This window comes from Ptychodera flava, chromosome 21 (assembly GCF_041260155.1).
Source record: "Ptychodera flava strain L36383 chromosome 21, AS_Pfla_20210202, whole genome shotgun sequence".
Classification (NCBI taxonomy): domain Eukaryota; kingdom Metazoa; phylum Hemichordata; class Enteropneusta; family Ptychoderidae; genus Ptychodera; species Ptychodera flava.
In genome coordinates, this window is record NC_091948.1 from 23,984,732 (window position 1) to 24,003,814 (window position 19,083).

The 19,083-nt window shown below is 36.5% G+C and overlaps 1 protein-coding gene across 2 annotated transcripts in view; it reads left to right on the plus strand.

Annotated features, from left to right (window-relative positions):
• The window catches only part of LOC139121788 (sodium/calcium exchanger 3-like), a 90,480-nt gene that overhangs the window by 62,350 nt on the left and 9,047 nt on the right, over window positions 1-19,083 (plus strand). For both annotated transcript variants that reach the window (XM_070686948.1, XM_070686947.1), the window contains exons 8-15: window positions 8,803-8,833; window positions 13,289-13,423; window positions 14,758-14,920; window positions 15,482-15,605; window positions 16,508-16,634; window positions 17,150-17,240; window positions 17,768-17,846; window positions 18,622-18,744. In XM_070686948.1, the coding sequence (XP_070543049.1) occupies window positions 8,803-8,833; window positions 13,289-13,423; window positions 14,758-14,920; window positions 15,482-15,605; window positions 16,508-16,634; window positions 17,150-17,240; window positions 17,768-17,846; window positions 18,622-18,744 (873 nt within the window). The remainder of the gene's footprint in view (window positions 1-8,802; window positions 8,834-13,288; window positions 13,424-14,757; window positions 14,921-15,481; window positions 15,606-16,507; window positions 16,635-17,149; window positions 17,241-17,767; window positions 17,847-18,621; window positions 18,745-19,083) is intronic.

Here is a 19,083-nt window from a genome sequence, read left to right on the forward strand (position 1 = left end):
CACCTCAGTGCACTCGATGTTTTCCTTCCCTTTTCTGACCCAAGAAATCATATTTCTGGATTTCTGTTGCAATATCTCAATGGTACAGGCAATATCTAGATGGGACTATTTGACTTCTGTACATTGTGAAAATTGAAAACACAAGACAGGAGTCAATAAACTAGTGTAAAAACCAATATATTATTCTCTCAACATAAATATGTTAGAAAGATTACAAGTTGTCAAAGAAAAATTGAGGAACAACAAATATAATGAAATACAATGTGTGAGCCTTGTTTCTCTGACCACAAAAGATAACATCTCCCCTGAGAACTTAAAAGGAATTGACTGTTATAAAGAAAAGCAGGTATAGTACTGATCACTGTTGATTTGCCAAAAAAGTGTTCTATAATTTAAAGTTGTATATATACTAGACTTTCCATTTTGTTTTCATTCGTTGGAATGTAAAATGAATATATAAAACCATCCTGTGATATGTGAAACACTGGCTTAAATTTGAAAAATTGCACTGCTACTCCATTTGATAAAAAAATCGATGCAGGTGTGACAGTTGAAATTAAAAAATGCTGTCTCTCTGACAAAAAAGTTCCCATACCCACTTCCTGCATACCCCCCCCCCCGAAATCAAATGGGTCTCTCCTTAATTTGCGCATGCGCATATAACAAGTTAGCGTTGTTTTGCCAAGGACCAGCTCCTGGCAAGGACTTTGAAAATCAAACCGACGCTGTCTTGTTTCTCGGTCTTGTGCGAATTTTGACGTTTTGAAGCTTTAGCATTTATTTGATGATGTTTGTAAATATGAAGTTCACGGTGATTGTATTTTGTTGCTGTCATGTATTTTTTTGGCACGAAACGCTCCTTCGTTACCGGCGAATCTATTGCTTTAGCGAGGCAATCCCACCGGCGGCCCGTTAGTAATAGCTGGGTGAGAGCGAGAGAATTCGCTCTGTCCTTCTACCTCCATGTCATAACAAACTAGCGTCGTTTTATGTTGATGTACTGTCCTTTCGACACAGCGATAACTTTAAGTTTTCTGTTGCTTATTTTGGGTAATTTCGACAGTTGTGCATTGATTTCGACATCATTGTTGAAGCCCGGGTGTTGAAGACAGTGTGTGCTTTTATAGACTGTCGACAGTCCTCGTGCCTTCTTTTGACCGGATCCGGAGTCACTTGCGGTAGTAATCCAACGTAGGCGATCGAGCGCCGAAGCATCATTGTTGAAGACAGTGTGTGCTTTAGACTGTCGACAGTCCTCGTGCCTTCTTTTGACCGGATCCGGAGTCACTTGCGGTAGTAATCCAACGTAGGCGATCGAGCGCCGAAGGCGCAAGGTCGAGTGCCGAAGGCACGAGCTTGTATAAATACCGAAAGCTACGCGAGACCAAGCAGTAACCACAAGCGACTGGCGAGAGTCTATGTGTGCTTATGTTGACGATTTACGCGCACTTCAGAATCACGGCATAATCCGACATGGTAATTTGGCATGATCATCAGATCATACATGATCCGAGATTGCACTTTAGCAAGGTCACGATACAGGTGCCGCCAACTAAGCTGTTCGTGCAAAAAGGTGTTCGTGCGAAGTTTTTCAGCGGGCGGGCAAATTTCAAAACTAATCAGCGGGCGGGGAGAAAAAATCTATATTTACTGTGGGCGGGGAAGAAATTTCACTATTTTCAGTGGGCGGGGAGAAAACTTTTGACAGTGGGCACGGAAGATACGTAGAGGGATGGGAAAGCGGCGTGGTTGATAGAACTTGAGGGGAGATTTAGCGCCTTACTTAGAGGGGAGCAATGTTCCAAGCTATACTGCCAGCTGCTCCCACGGTTTGCGTTGATCTGGGTTGCCTAGTAGGCATCTAGTTGGCAATGGGAAATTTCAGTAGTGGGGAGAGGGCAGAGGGGAGCGTGAAAAGTTGTGGGGAGTGGGGAGCGGGCAGACTATAGATACTGGAGGGCAGCGGGCATCAAAATTCAGTGGGAGGGCATATTTTCCGTGTATGCCAGTGGGAGGGCAGTTACGAACAGCTCTACTTTCCCCTCCAAATTTTGGGTCAAGGTCAAAAATACGAAAAATCGGTATATCAGCCTTCAAAACATGTTTTGTGATGACTTTGCAAAATTCATGAAATTTACCAGTTGGCGGCACCTGACGATAACTAATGTTGTTTGTTTCACTGTGGTTTAATACGTAAAGGGCCTATTTCCACTAAAAGACTATTAGAATTTCCTCCTGGCTACTTTGAAATCGTGCACTGGCATGCATGTAGTTGTCAACATCACTATGCTTGAATGTAGTAGACTCTTACTATGAATATATCGACTGTCACTGCATATTGCATATGTGTGCAAGTCACTCCATATCATATCAAAAAATGTAGTATTGCGACGTTTGAGCTGCCACAAGCCAGAATTTACAGTTTATGAGAAAGTTATCTTACATGTAAAACTCAGTTCTACTGCAGTGAACAAAATGCAAGCTATGTTGCTTAACTATGGTGAATAACATAATATTTTGTACCTATCACCGTGTCAGAAAATCAGAAGGAAACAACCACTCAGACAAACTCTGGTCAGGATGATACTGTCCAGTTTTAATATATTGTCTCTCGGCACACACACTAGATACTCATGACTGTAAAAACAACATTTCCATATAATTGTATATTCAGTTTTTATATTTAGTTGCTTTTCACCATATTCTATGTCCTTCCCTGCACTACATAATTCAAAATTGAATATTGTTTTTGGCCTATACATACTTGAGGGGTAAGCTTATACATTAAAGATGCACTGTTGACCTTCAGAGTCCAAACTTTTTATCATTGTATTGTAGATAGGTGTACACTCCAAATACTAAGTACAAGTGTGGTGAGTGTAACAAGCAAATGTTTTTTAGTCAATGGCCCAAATTTATTTTCTATTTGATGGACAATAAATACATGTGTAATCAATGCCAACAATCCAGTTTAAGTAATTTGGTTTAGATTAGCCATTGTCCATTATATTACAATAGTTTGTGGCTAAATTTTCTCCCCTTCTGTATCATATAAGTTCACCGTTTCCTGTTTTAGATATTGTTGATCCTATTGAGTTCCATCTCTTACTCTTGATTCACTTTCACATTAACTTTCATTTATGTCCAAACAATTTGACTTTTTGCCAGATTTCACATTTATGGCAAATAATAAACAGTAAGGAGGCACAAAGGACGTCGGTGCCCCCGGGCCCCATGTTTAATATTTCATTTCCCAAGTATGCAACTACTGTAGCGGAATTCTGTGAAATATTATTAATGGAGTCCATTCATCTTCTCGAGCAATATACTCGCAGTATCGCGTTTTTTATTGATGTATATTGCCCTATGAGTATGGCTCTCCAATTAAATCTTCAATACCGCAGGCACTGAAAACGAAAAGAAATATAATGATTGCTATTATACGTTTGAAAACAATAGATGAATCTTGTTTTATTTTGATAAACATCGATAATAGCTGAGCCTTTTTTATCCTGATTCTATGCAACAAGTACATGTAAGACTTGAAATGCTTTTTGAAAATAATGTTATCACGTCTGTAAGGGAACAAAAAAAGTAGGCATAGAATGAAATACGCCAATCTCATTGAAGACTCATTGATTTTACATTTGAAATGAAATAATGGTAGATGAGAGACAAAAACAAGAATGTTTACTCGCTGTCATGGTTTCATGCCAAATTTCTTTCAGTATCATGCGTAATGATTTATAGATAGAGGGCCTTGCGTCTTTTGACTGTGATTTCTTGCTTTGTTCATGGTATTATTTCTTGAATTCCGCTCACAATGAGTTCTTGAATGAGAGACTGTCAACTTGAAGTAGTCGGTGTTTCCAATTGTGACGGAGAGACACCCATTCCTGGATGATTCAGATGTGGTGAATCCTATTACATCAAGGAGATCAGATTTTATATTGAATACATGACTGTTCTAACAGTCCTGTAGGCATGTGTCACACTGGAGAATAAAAGGATTGAAAAGAGTAACTCAAATCACCATCTGTGGGTGGAGGGACGGTGCTCAAATTAATAATCCGACAGTATATCAAGAAACAGTTGTTTAACTCTCTGTTATTCATTCCATAAGCTTCTTTGCTTGCACAAAGTGCTGTTTCTGTATTATGTAGTGTGAGTATATTTTCTTCTTAAGGTACGTGATATTTGTGTCCTGATATTTTGTTCTTTAGGAATTATCCATCTTAAATAAAGAGTTCAGAAAAAATTATATTAGGATATCTCAATCAGTGAAATGCTTCTCAAACAGAAAAATGTATTTGTCAGATCCCTTTGTTCTAAAACTTGAAACCTTCCTTGTCAAGATGTTGAGTCTAATACATTTCACCTCATCTAATATATGCTCAATTTCAAAACAGTTGTATCTATTTATGCATAATTGTATCCATTTATGCATAATTGTATTCATTTATTGTTTCAGCATGCAAATCAGCTGATATTGGGTCATTATCAATGGAGAATATTCATTCTCCCTAATTTTGCATGATGTATTTCAAATATCATAGGGAAAAACTGTCAATTGTACGAATAATCAGGATAAATTTACAAAAGCATCACGAAGAACTGAAAATTTCCTTTCAAAATTATGCGTGCAAAGGCGCCAAAGGTACTGAGTGCCTTAATCAACTGGAAATAGACAGCAAGTTGTCTGCTTGTTGTGTTGTTCTTGGTGTTTGCATCGAGAGGAAAGGAATACGGCGTGCACCATCTTCTGAACTCTGTCACAGTAATATGATTAAAGTGCCAAAGGGCATTAACAACCATTGATATTACGTTTCACAGTTTAATGCTCACAAGAAGTAAATTGAGCGCAAAAAAGTAATCGCTACACAATGCAAACGTAATCATGAAAGACAAAATGAAATTTCCCGGCACAGACTTCTTTCGTTATTGAATTCAGTTGTTTGTTTCTGGAGGTGTAATGTTGTTAGCGTGAATGCAACTTAAAACAGGTCTATTGGACATGGTTCTGTGCTTGTTTTCTTGGGGTTCAAAAAAAAATCGAATTTCTTCCTTTGCCTCCAGAATGTCCTTTTCTATAGTGTAAACCATTCTTTGCCTTGATCAACACTTAATCTGTGTCATCTACCCTGTTTCTATAAATAAACGTTCATTTGTAGCCAGCCAAATTAATTATTACTACTGATGGGGGCCTTTACCATAGCAAAGCAACTAGGCAGAGTGGACATGATTACGTCGCCTTTACCTCTGAAAGTGTTACCACATAGTGCTTTTGCCAGGAGATACTTGTGAGCTGCATAATTTTCAAAATCAGCAGAACACCATTATTGTATAATCATGAAAAAAATATAACAAATGTCGAATCATGCCCCTGAAAGGTTTGAATTAAAGATGCACAGAGGATACCACTTGTGATCTTATGTAAATGAGTTACTATTCCTTCAGTTAATCAATGCTTCTTACCAAAATAATTGTCTATATCAGTGCGGGCGTTCATTCTTTAATGACCACAGCTATTAGCATGCACACTGCCTCCTACAGAGAATAAAATGCGTAGGTTCTTTCGACACTGAAATTGAAATTAAAGACATCCAGTTGGTGTTAACACCATTACTGGTCCAGTTGGTGTTAACGCTGTTATCAGTCCGGGATATGTGTTATGACGCCATTACCGGCACTCCTCACACCCCGGGCATGTAATTACACATGTGAGGAATAATGCTTCTCAGTGTTAAAAAGCTATCCCTAGGGGATGAGGGTGAAGTTGAAAGACATCGGCCTTAATTAGACTTTGCATTGGCCTTAGCCTAGTAACTGAAAAAAAAATCTTAACCTCAATTACTTTTGGTTCATGGTGATTTCGCATTTCACCATTGCTCACGTTTTCGGGTTTGGATGAGATACCTCTTAATATCTTAAAATGATCAATTTAGACAAACTGAACATTTTTATGACTTCCTGAAGAAAAGAAATATGCTCAATGAATATGGATATGGTGTCATGAATTATTCATTGTTTCCATAATTTCCATATTGAAAACTCCTGGGTAACCTCAAGTACATATACTACCCTGTATACAGCTCAAGGGCTGATGTTATGGGTAATTGAATACAAAAGGTTAGAAAGAGTATAAGGTCACAAAAAGGTCATAAAATGACATGTCAGGGGATTGTTCGATAGCATCTTTTGATTATAGTTATTTCAATGAACTTGTGAAAATTGCTCAAATGAATGCATGATAGGTAATTTGAGCATTTAGCTTTTCCACCCATCTCTCTTGATACTTTCACACATATGCATGTGGATACGTAATAGCACATGCAGCCTTGATATTTTGAAAGTCATTCCATCTCAAAGACCGAACTGCAAAAAATAATGCATTGCAAATTTGAACTGAACTTTTGACATTTTGTGTGTGACCCTTCAAGATTTTCACACCTTGGATGCCTGAGATGTTGGTATATAATTGAGAGAAGCTTGGTCATTACATGCCCAAGGCAGTGATGGCAGTGGACAAGTATCTGTTATTGTTTGATGGCTGGAGGCAATTGCAGCTGTGCCATCAGATTGCCAGACTTACTGTTTATAGCTTGAGAAGGTGTTAAAATTTTAATGACCAACTATGTAGATCTCCTTTTAATGGCCTTTATTTCTGGAATTTGCCTTGGGAGATTTTTTCATTGAGGCTGTTTAATCAGTATTATATTACCATGCCCTGCATGTCGCACTTTGATTGGTCTAGCTGAACCATGTGACTGACCACAAATACACAGTAATGGTCTGTTTACATGCCTGTGAATATGAATAATAAGATTAACAACTCAAAGTATCGTAACTTTACAGCTCAGAAGTAAATCATAATCAATCACAAAATAAAATGGAGCACTTGTGGGCCAAGTTGAGATTCCTTTTTTCTGAAAATATCTCCGGATTTACCAATATTTTACAGGGCATGTGACAGTGCGTCACGTATAGCTCAGTTCTGGGGCCCAGTTGTCGTTCGCTCCAAAAATTTTCGCAAATTTTGACGGTTTTCTCCAGTTCGTTGAACAGACTCCGCTCTGACCATTAACGTTTATTTATCGGCGCGGGCTCGAGGAAAGCCAAATTAACGGGCTCGGCAAGCCTCACCCGTTTATTTTTGGCTTTCCTCTCGCCCTTGCCCATAAATAAACGTTAATAGTCAGCGCGTCGCCCGTTATTTCTATAATAATTTTATACACTGTCTTTTTGATCCAGTACAACAGATTCTATATGAACCTTTTTCAAGTCCCAAGTAAACCTACAATGTTGGACGGCACAGTACAAGGACGCTATGAACAAATTGCAAATCAAGTTTTAACGTGAAATATTATGCGACTTGAAGAGAGTTGTGCATTAGAAAATAGTGTCAAGGATTTTCGTGCAATTGCAATCCTAAAAGACATAAAGGGCAATGTTACCACATGTATTTTTGTATTAATGCTGTGGTTCAAACCAATATTTGCTTTTAAAATTTACAAACTCTATCCACAACACATTTTTTTCTGCATTTGAACTGTTATTGATATCTTCAGATAGTACTTGAAAAGCAAAAATTGATCACATACATCAGAAATATTATTTTAAAATATTGATACACATTACCAAAATTTTAAAATACATTAAATCATTCATTAGCATTGCTTTTCATAATCGGCCACTTCTGGAAAAGTGAGAAGCTTGAAAAAAGAAATGAAAAAAATGGATAATGATAATTTCTTGCGGTTGCAAAGAGTTGAGGTGACTGAGAGTATTTCATCATACACTGTTCACAATGCCTCATCAAAGGATGAACCTCAGCAAGATCAACGGAGAGTTGATACGTATATAGGGATAGAATGGCCCAGTTGCGTGCAGAAACACCTGCAGTCTCTAAATTGAAAGTGGCAACAAGGCGTTTAGCTTTCATCCATAAGTTCCAGATGCTGAAATTCCGAATTCATCCCGCTATTAAAAGGGAAAGCGGTCTCTGACAATGGGCGCATTGTTGAAACGGTCGCCCTAGATGTAATCAACATCGACCAGAGCGGTTGTAAATTGTCATCCAAGCAGGTTTAAATGTAGGCCCCGCTTCATCAAAAGAAATGCCTTTTTTCTAGTATTACTGTATCACTCTTACAGTTCTTTCCCAGCAAACAAAACAATTCTGTAATGGTTTTTGAGTTGAATTCCTTTTCTTTATAATCATAAGGAATACGGAAAGGAAAAAAAACTGACTATAATTGATTTGCTCTACTGTTAACTGCTGAGATGAAAAGCTGTTTGCCTGCATTACCTTATTACTGAATGGCATGTTTTGAGTTTTGAACTGACTGCCAGGGTCCATCTGTATTGGTCATTCAAAAGATTTAAATACACCATCCATTAATCTTTCTTGGTTTTGCCAGAAGATGAATATAAATTAGGAATAGGAGCTATGGAATAGACTTTGAATCATAGGTATGTGGGAGAATTAATTTCAAGCGAGGCAAAGTAGAATTGTATTGTCTTTAACACATCTTAATTCTGCTTGTAGAGTTTTATTTTTTTGCTCAAGGCCTGCTTGATATACAGTTTTGAACCAGTCTACTGGTCTGAACATCACAGGTTTCACTTCAACAGCTTGTCTGTATATCAAACACAGTTCAGGCTTCAATTAATATTAATTCTGCGTACTGATGAAACTGGTTTTCAAAATATTGCAAGCAATACATTACTCAGTCACAACATTTTGTGCATGCAGGTGTATACACAGTGCTTATAATATCAATTTCGCTGTTTGTCTTTCAGATCAAAGTCAAAGCTGAGAGTGTCCGATGTGGTAAGTAGACAAGTTCATTGCTTATCAAATTTTTTAAGCTAGATAACTTCATTGTATTTGATTCAAAGAAAGCACTTCAAAGGCTAAAATTTGGTCTTTAGCAAAAGCTAATTACAATAGATACATTACCTAATGAGCAAACTTGTTTTTTTCCAAGATTTGAAATCTGACAAATTAAAATATAGAGTGGTTTCTGTACCTGCATCTGATTGGCCATCACCGTGGTATTTAGAAATTCGTGTTCATAGTGTTGCTTTGTGATTGGCTGATTCGGTTTTCATGAAGTATATGTCATAGATTCAAATTTTGAAAGTCACAGTAGATAGAAAATGGTTGTATCAAGGTCATGGAGTCAACTTGTCGCTTTTCCACTGTAAAATGTTTTAGTTTTTGAGATCAGTAGTTCTATAAAACTTGTGATATTATCTCCTACAACATTTCTGTATGGTCCAACGTGCATAAGTCTATTGAAAACACAGTAGGTGTTCATTGTTAGAAAAATGGCAGGGCATTAACTATGCACACAGATAGACACACACCTTTTAAAGTGGACAAACATGTAATGCATGTGGCTTATATTAGCCAAGTTGAGATTGAGGTGCTGCAGATGGTGCCGTGAAAGAGTGAAAATGAGAAATTTCTGACCATTAATCTTTCCAGCTTTGTTACTGTCAGGTCTAATAATACATAATGGCCAATCATGGCGTAAACCTGCAGTGTTGGTGTCACATTAATTCGACTAATGCAAATCATAATGCAACAACTCATGGGTCCACCGAGTGTCAACTTGAGAAATGGCAAACAAGAAGATTCCATTATTTTTCATTGTAAACACTTCGCAATGGGACCAGCGTGTCCCAGCTGGATTCTCATCTCACACCCATAAATTACGCTCCTGTGTTTGCCACTTACATGCAGGTTTTGCTTTCTGACAGAGTAGGGGAGTCTGCCTTCTTTTTTCCCTCCATGATAAATATATAATTTGCGAATGAGTGTGAATAAATTGAATCCTGTTATCAAGTGCGTGCACTCACAGTGTGTTTCTTAATGGATGCTATCTGTAACTCTGATGAAATGTCAAAGCTTTGGGAATATGACCCTCCTCTCCATCTCATTCCACTGACCGCAGTCCATACCAAGCAAGAAGATTCTGTGATTCAGAAAGGTGTTTTCTTTCTCCATTTTAATACCTCATACAAGCGTTGGAAATAATTTACTCACCACAGTGCTATTTATGCATAAAAGATTGGGTGGCCACCATTTTTAAGTCGACTACCAATTATTTTAGGACCCTTACAAAATATCAATATGGCAGAAAAGTATGACATGATGAAGATTCATGTAGAGCATATTGCACAGATATAGGTGACAGAAAGACTCTCAGTACAAAATAAGTGATAGCAAATATTCAGTTGAGAAAGTTATGTTTAGGAATATATCATGTTTGTTTTTGAGACTGCTGTTAAATTAATACTACATTATAATTATCTTAGGTATGAATATTCAGATTTACTTATGAATATTCAAATTTACATAAGAATATTCAGATTTGCATATGAGTGTTCAAATTTACATAAGAATATTCAGATTTGCATATGAGTATTCAAATTAAGAACATTCAAATTTACATAAGAATAATCAAATTTACATAAGAATATTCAGATCTGCATATGAATATTCAGTGTGATCTACATAGTGCTCAGAAATATAATCTTTGATGTACAATATTGGATGTAAAATCTTTTTAGTTATTACAAAATTGAAAGTAAAGTAAAACTGAAGTAATATTGAAATGATGAAGCAAAAAAAATAGCTGTCAAATTCAAAGATAATGTGTGGGTGGACCTTTGTGGAATTTCTCAAAGTTGAAAAATGTAATTCTAAAATTGTACATTTAGGTTGATCACAAGGTCAAGATCTATCTTTGGACCTGTAAAATGTTAAATTTAGGAGGTAACATGGGACCAATTTAGCAATAATTGGAACCTTTTTATTTTGAAATTAATTATGACTTTGACATTCTGTCTTGAGGCTCAATAATTGTAATATATATAGCAGGAAGGCTAATTGACCAGACTCTCTCACAGCCCATAGTTTGCCATGAAGCTTAAACATTCTAATCTTTTTCTCACATTGATGTGCCCTCAATAGCCTGGCCTGGCTAAGTGAGGCCCAGAGGCACTGTGTATTGAAACCAGGCTACGCCAGTGTATTGGCTTGGCCTATGAATATGATTGAATTATCCAGAGGCATTCCGTTGCTAATGAGAGGTTCTGAGAGAGTCTTAAGAGGTTGACATCCTGAGTCTGGCATTGACGGAAAAAAATGTGTTCAGTGAACCTAGACTTGTGAAAGTGCAAGTGCACTTTACACTGCTTCATTATTCACAAAGTCACTCACAAAGATTCTAAAAATAGAAACTATAAAAGATTTTTCAGCTCTGCTAAATGCACGCAACAACTGATGTGTGGAAACAATTTCTTGATCTTTTAACCCCTCTTCATTCAAAATCAAAATGTCGTCTTTGGGAGGTAGTTCATCATAAACTCAAATTCTAAAAAGAGATTAACGAAGCGTGAATAGGTTGAATAACTCTTGTTATCAGAACTACAGCATCACACATCCTCACTTTATCAACAGGTCTCTGTAAATTCATTTTATGATCTGCTATTAAAACTAAACTTTATTTAAAACAGGCTATATATTGACACAGTACGTGGAGATGAAATATTAAGAAAGAAGACAAAATATTGCTTTGACTTTTGCTAAAACTTTTTATAAAATTTACACAAACTCAGTATAATATGATGAAGGAAAGTTAGCTGATGATACGTGGAAGAATCATATAAATGGAATAGTGCATTCTTCCTGTTGTTTAGGAGGAAATAAACGTTACTATGGCAATGATATCATCAGAGGATGAAATGAGATGTGAAAATATCACAGATGGTAAATTTCAATACATACAAAAGAGACAATTGTGTAATCGACATCTAACATGTTTGATTACATCTCAATTCTGCTGTAATAAACTCCAATTTGCCATAAAGAAACAATGAAAAATATGAGAAAGCAATAGAAAAAATGAAAGATGTTAATATTGTAATGATGAAATGAAAATTTCGGTTGTTTGATAAAGTAATTTTTACAAAAGTGCAAGCTGAATCAATTGGAGTTTTAAACCGTTACGTATTTCTTTGAAGTTTAACAGACAACAACACCAGCTTTATTATTCATGGATTAATTTCAAAATCTGAATATCTTCCCACGTTCCTGATGGCACGCGACCGTAAATTTTGCAATTAATTCCACTCCAGTGATTTGCCAGGCTGCTGTAGTCAGTACTGAACAACATGACTCTGTTTTCATGTAGATTTCAAACAACATATTTATTGCCAGCAGACATTCTGTGAAACCGACGCGAATATTGTAGACAATCAATCATCGTTGTCAATATACGGACAGCATCATGTTCTGTCAAAGGATGGTCCATCATCATATTTTCCAGATGCATATACATAAATCACTACAGAATCAAAGCTGAATGCGAATATTTGTTTTGAAACGTGGATAAGAAATAAAGACCAGGACTTTTATAATAGCACTTTCCTTTTATTCTCTATTTGTATTTGTCGTTTGTGTCCTTCCAAATTTTTTAAATGCAAAATAATGCAGACTTTGTGAAGTTACATCCGCTATTGTGCTTGTATTTTTTGTGAGTAAAAGTAATAACGTATGGATATGCATTCTTGTCATAAATGAGCATATGGTTTGATGAATAGGGTAAACAACTTAACTCAAAATTATCAATCATTGTGACAATTTTATTTATTATGTAATTATAATCATTTTTTTTCTGATCAGATGTATGAGGCAAAGGTAAATGAGTAGATAACAAAACAGGCCACGTACGCAATAATTTTTGACTGTCTGAATTTTTTTGTGCTAATTTTGTTTTGCGGGGCGCGTCGAAAATTGTAAAACAGTACATGTACCAGTACTAGGGGATTTATAAGTGAGAACGTTGGAGATTGAATCTTGCTATGCTGAGCTAATCTTAGAACTGGTAATTTTTCTGTAAAATCAAGTATGCATGATTTTAAGTTTTTGGACCATTGAACCGGAAGGCTTAAAATATACACTAATGTGTACAATTAGAACGGCTGTGTAGTAGTCAGCAGTGAAAAACTTAACCCTTTGACTTAATGTAAGAATTTAATATTGTATTTTCTGTTTTATAACTTTCAAAATGGGAATGATTCCACATAGGCTGCTAGTATACTAAGATTTAACCCTCCAACCAACATGGTTTTGTCCAAACCCATTGTTATCAACGGTCGCTGTGGACCAGTTTGCATGGCATTGGGTTGAACAGCTTAAATCTTTTGATAACTTCCCCACATGTAGTAATTTTTAAATTTTTAATAATAATAAAAAAAAAATTATCTTCCACAGCAAAATGGTAACTTGGAATTGCTGGATGAACCAGCGGAGGATGAAATGATCACTGGAGTAGTCACCGTTGACTACGAAACCAGAGATGGTTCTGCTAAGAGGGATACGGAATATAAGTTTACTCAGGGAAAACTGGTAAGTCGACATCTTCTTGTGATGTGAAATGAATTATTGTATAGAATCCAAGACTATACTCTCAGGGTGATGTTAGTCTCAGGATTTATTCTTATGAGAGAATCGTGAAAACTTACGAAAAGTTGTATTGTTTCGTTTGAAATGTCAATCGAACACTGAAGGACCTATATATTCCCTGTTCAGATGTGTGATGCATCTTTGCTATATATGTCACATTTTGTCCATCGTCATCAGACTGGCCAAATTTCCCCTGAGCAGTCTCCTGACCTGTTTTCTAGTGACTTGTCTGTTTCTTAAATAAGAATTTCCTTGAGTGTCTATCACTTCAATTCATATCCTTTTCAACATTCTCTATCTCCTTTCATTCAACTCTATCCTAATTGACCCTGTTTTTTGCCCCTTGTCATTTACATAATTCCACTCCCAGATTATCAAGATTGCATGACCCCTATTAATTCCCTTTCCCATGCATAATCTTGTCATCACCCTCCTTTTCAAATGAGGGTGTATAGCCTCTCCATCATTTTCCAGTTTCTGGCTTTTTCACTTTAATCTTCAGTCTCCATGGAGCTTCAATTAAAGCCATCGTTAATGGTTTAAAGAAGAACAAGGAAAAAAGTTTAATGTTCCCCACATGCATACATTTGAAACGATACATTTGAAATGTCAACTCTCAAATGATTTATCTAAAATGGTACATTTGAAATGATACATTTGAATTTGGAATGGTACATTTGAAATATACATGTACATGAGTTTAAATATCAAATCTAAAATGATACATTTGAAATGATAGATTTAAAATGATACATTTGAAATGATACATTTGAAATGATACATCTGAAATGATATGTTTGAATTATTCATTTGAAATGATACATTTAAAAAGTTACATCTGAAATTATACATTTGAAATAATAAATTTGAAATGGTGTACAGAAATGTTGAGGCTACACCTAACTAATGGGGAAAGTGACGAATAAATGCCATCTGAATTTCAACTTTAATAATCATCACAGTACATAAGCAATGAGAATTAATATTTTAAAGTGAAGTTTTGACGCACCAGCCATCATGTATATTTCCACTCTTCTAATAGCTTTTCAGGTCACCAGTGGCTTTTGAAGTCATTGTCACGGTCTTGATTGCCAGCTGCCCTGCAGATGAAAGCAAGAAACGCTTTCTCTTTAATTTATATCACCTATGAGTGGTTGCAGTCTCATTACACCTGGGGCTTGTCTGTGTATTACGTCATCATTTCTAAAACAGGAGGGACACTTTCATCGTGATTGATTTCGAGTTCGTCGGTTTTTATTCTATAAATTTCATCACAGATATTCAAGGACACCGAATGGAAGAAAAGCATGACAATCCCCATTGTGAACGACAATCAGTATGAGAGCGATATGGACTTCTATGTCATTTTGAAGAACGCAGGTGGCGATGCCGGCCTGGGTGATCCAAGTGTCTGTCGAGTCACTATTATTGATGATGATGGTAAGTCCTTACTTCCTATCACCTGCCAGGCGGCATTTCGTGAAATCAATGTGAAGTGTATGAATTAAGATATTTTCACAAACAGACTAAGCGGCGTCCGCAAAAAGTTGAAATGAAATGTCAATATGGTTAGTTTAAGGTGTGATCACTTTCAAACTTTTATGTTTTTTTTTTTACTTTTAAATGAAAAGCTGTCGGAGTTCATTTTCATTGCCTCTCTGTGAAAGGACTGAACAATCATGATGCCATATTCATGACTATACTGCCTTGAGTTAGTCTGTCAGTTTGTGTTAGAAGTCATCAATCCAGGGAGCCAAGGTTCAGTTTTGCCCAATCATATCAGAACAAGCAATTCAAAGGAGTCAAGGGTCAGTTTGGACCAATCAAATCAGGACAAGCTATTCAAAAAAGTCAAGGGTCAATTTTGCCCAATGAAATTAGTACAAGCCATTTCACGCAAGGTGCAATGTATTCTCGATGTTATTCTGTCAATAATTATGTATTTGAAAAATTCTGTATCAATTCTTGTTTGGCAAAATTATGTTTCTTTCTTTTTTACAGTACCAGGAGAATTTTCCTTTGAGGAACCCAGTTACCATGCTGACCTCTCCAAGGGAGCACTGACAGCGACTATTGTGAGATCCAAAGGGTCTGATGGTACTGTGACAATCCAGTATACCACCATGTAAGTCAATTGCAGTCTTCAACCTATCAGTTCATGAGGTCAAAGTTGATCAGTTCATGAGGTCAAAGTTGATCAGTTCCTGAGGTCAAAGTTGAAACCAGTGTTCCTGCCAATCCAAAAAATCATCATGACAACTTTTTCCCCTATTAACCCTTTCACCCCCAGTTCCCTGTATACAGGTCCAACTTTACCATAGAAAACAATGGATTTGGGACAAACCATGGTGGTGAAAGGGTTAAAACCAAGGAAAAATGTTGTGATATTAAGGTTGTGGAGGCCATTTTTGAGTTGATTTTGACCGAGTTTTGTCGCGGTTTGTTCAACTTTAGATAAACAGTTGGCCATCACGTAAAAACGTAGGTATTAGGCAAAAAAAAAAAAATTGATTTGTTTCTGGTCAGCGCGCGCATCACTTCAAAGTGTGCGCATCAACTCTTTTTTTTTCCTTTTTTTCATTTGCCTATGGAAAAAAGGGGGAAATGTATCAAATTCCACCAAAAATATAAAAAAAATTGAAAAAAAAACCGCGTCACCGCATAATTTTTGCCACATGTCAATGACCAGAAACAAACCTATTATTTTTTTTGGCCTTATCAAACTACAGTCTACCAAATCATGTCGTAATCAAAACATGTGTAATGGAATGATAATGAAAAGATTAGTTAGGACAGATTTTCAGATTGTTGAAAATCGTATAATTGTCTGTTTCATCAGCCTGCATGAATGGATTCTCTTCAATTTTGAACTTCAAAATGTAGTATGCTTCTCAGGTCCCAAAATATGCACGGTGACTCCTTGATTTACCCTTGAGCACGGTGTCGGCAGAGGTGTAAAACCTGATTTTGAAGATGTATGTTGAATTCATAGGCAGAATGTAGTGAGGTAAATATTTCTCATTTCAGAGATGGATCGGCAAAAGGAGGCGAAGAAGACGATGAGAGTGATTACACAGCAGTCTCAGGTACACTCTGTTTCAAACACAGAGAGATGTCAAAACAGATCACCGTCAATGTCCACAAAAATTGCAAGGTAGGTGTAGTAATGAAGTGTTTAGAAAGTTGGAGGTTTTTTTGCCACATCATTGTACTCCTTCAATTTGGAACCATCAAAGAGCGCTGCAGTTACAATGTTGTTCTTTGTGACCAAGAATCTAAATTAAGATTTGAGAAGTACATCTGAAATATGCAAACAGAAACCAAATGTGCTGTCTCATGCAGATGATCAGCTTTCTAGCTTGGCATGACTATTTTCAACCTTTTTATATTTTCAGATTCTTTAATCAATCGTTCTTACTCCTGATCGGTAAATTTTTAATGTCTCTTGTGAAATTATTGAAAATGTGTAATCATTATGTTCATGTAGTTGGCAGACTTGTATAGGCACCAGTTTTTAAATTCGAAAATTTTTTCCTTCAGGATAATTTCTGTTTCACAAAAGAATGATGTACAAGGTATTTATAGATTCTAGATCAAAGTATTGGCTAGTTATGATCAATGTAAAGTTACCGATCAAACTTTTCCCATTTTGTCTCATTCCATCCCTAGAAATCAAAAAATTTTGTCATCACCCTGCGCAACCCCAGCATTGGTGCTAAGATTGGTGAGCACAGTGCTTGCGTGGCAAACATCGGAGGAGGTGAGTTGTTACCACGGCAGCAATGTGGGTTACCCTGCCGACAAGATCAGTGATGCGGAACATGATTAATTTTGTCAGCAGATGGCTGAGACCAGGCAATATTTGAGTAGATTTCATAAGACACGGGTTTTATCAACATCAGAATTCACTAAATCATGACCTTTTCATTTCTATTGAGGTCAAAATGACTATATGAATTTCTGTTTTTACTAGCGTTAGGGACATCTGGGAAACATATTGCTAAACGTATGTCTAAAAATTAAAAGAGAGCAATTTGCTGATGTGGTATCACTCATGGTATAATTGCAAGATTTCCACACAATTTTTTTGCTATGCTTTTCTACCTTGTATGAAAATATTTCATTGCATAAAAATGTTACACATTACAATCATTATGTAACTTCTTGAAAAGTTAGAACCAGTTATATGTGAACAGGTAGTGGGATTGATAGAGTGTTATGGAAACTTTGCCTCGGAGTGATTTTATACAGCAATAAAAAATTTTTCCTTCATTGTGTGTTTTGCAGACATTGTACAAGATAGGCTTGCTAACCTCATCGGAGATGATGAGGAGGAAGATGAGACATGGTGTGACCAGTTCAGAAAGTAAGTCTGATTTATCTGTAGGGCCTTCAACAGAATTTATGTAGAAAGTAGGTCAGTTGTATCTCTGTAACTTTTCAGTCTGTTTAGAAAGTAAGTCATGTTTATCTGACAGTGTGTAACTTTGATCAAAATATATTTAGAAAGTAATTCAGGTTTATGCTATTATAACTTTCAAGGCAATCTATTTAGAAAGTAACGGTTAGTCAAATTAACTTTTAACATAGTCTGTGTAGAAATGGAAAGTCAATTTTGTCCACGTAAAAAAATGCCAACACAATCTGCCGGGAAGTAAGTCAGGTTTACTTTAACTTTCAAGACTAGCTAACTTTGAATGTTTTGATAGTATGTCACAGGCAATCATATAGCGGTGGGTAATGCGAAGTGATGGCAGGAACGATGACTGTGAAGATGACTCAGTGAAGATCTCAACACGGGGCATGATGAGAATTTCTGACCTTGCGCCTTATTTATAGGAAAATAGTAGAGAGTTTCTGTCACGTCAGGAAGCCAACATATATTCAGTTACCATGGCAGTGTTCTTGAACATAAGGTGATGGCCAACTTCACAGGTTATGGCTTCATCAAAGTAGAGGTTTCATCTGTGTCCAGCTTTTCAATAAATTGGAGGAAACTTAAGATGCCGATTTAAATTGAGTGTCATCAAGGAGATGGAAAACACATTTGATTCTACAGAGATGGTTTTTATTTATAGGAATCAATGGGGCTTTTTTTATGAGTACAACATTAATTGCTGTATTTTGGTTCATTTTTCCAGTGCAATGACAGTTGGAGGAGACAAGGATGAGGATGGAAATGATGTTCCAGCAGCCGGATTAGACTACTTTTTGCATTTCCTTACATTTTTTTGGAAAGTTCTGTTCGCATTCGTTCCTCCAAAGTAAGTCTGTGATTTCAATTGATCTGGATGTAGTCATTTGAAAAGACATGTTGATTCGAAGATTTGCATTTTTAATCTCAGATTTGAAAATTGTTAATCAACAGGGTAAAATGGTTTGTATTCTAGCCCCGATTTGATCTGTTGAATGTCCCATGTCCATGTATTTTCTTGCGTGCAGCATGACTCACTGAGTTATAATAGAACCCTATACCTTGACTCATATGGTTACTGTTTAACGTGACCTCACATTTGACCTTTGACCTGTTGACTTGTAACCTATTTTACTTTGACCTCCACCCCTTAGTTTGCTTGAGTCGCCCTCTGCTTTGCAGATTTTAC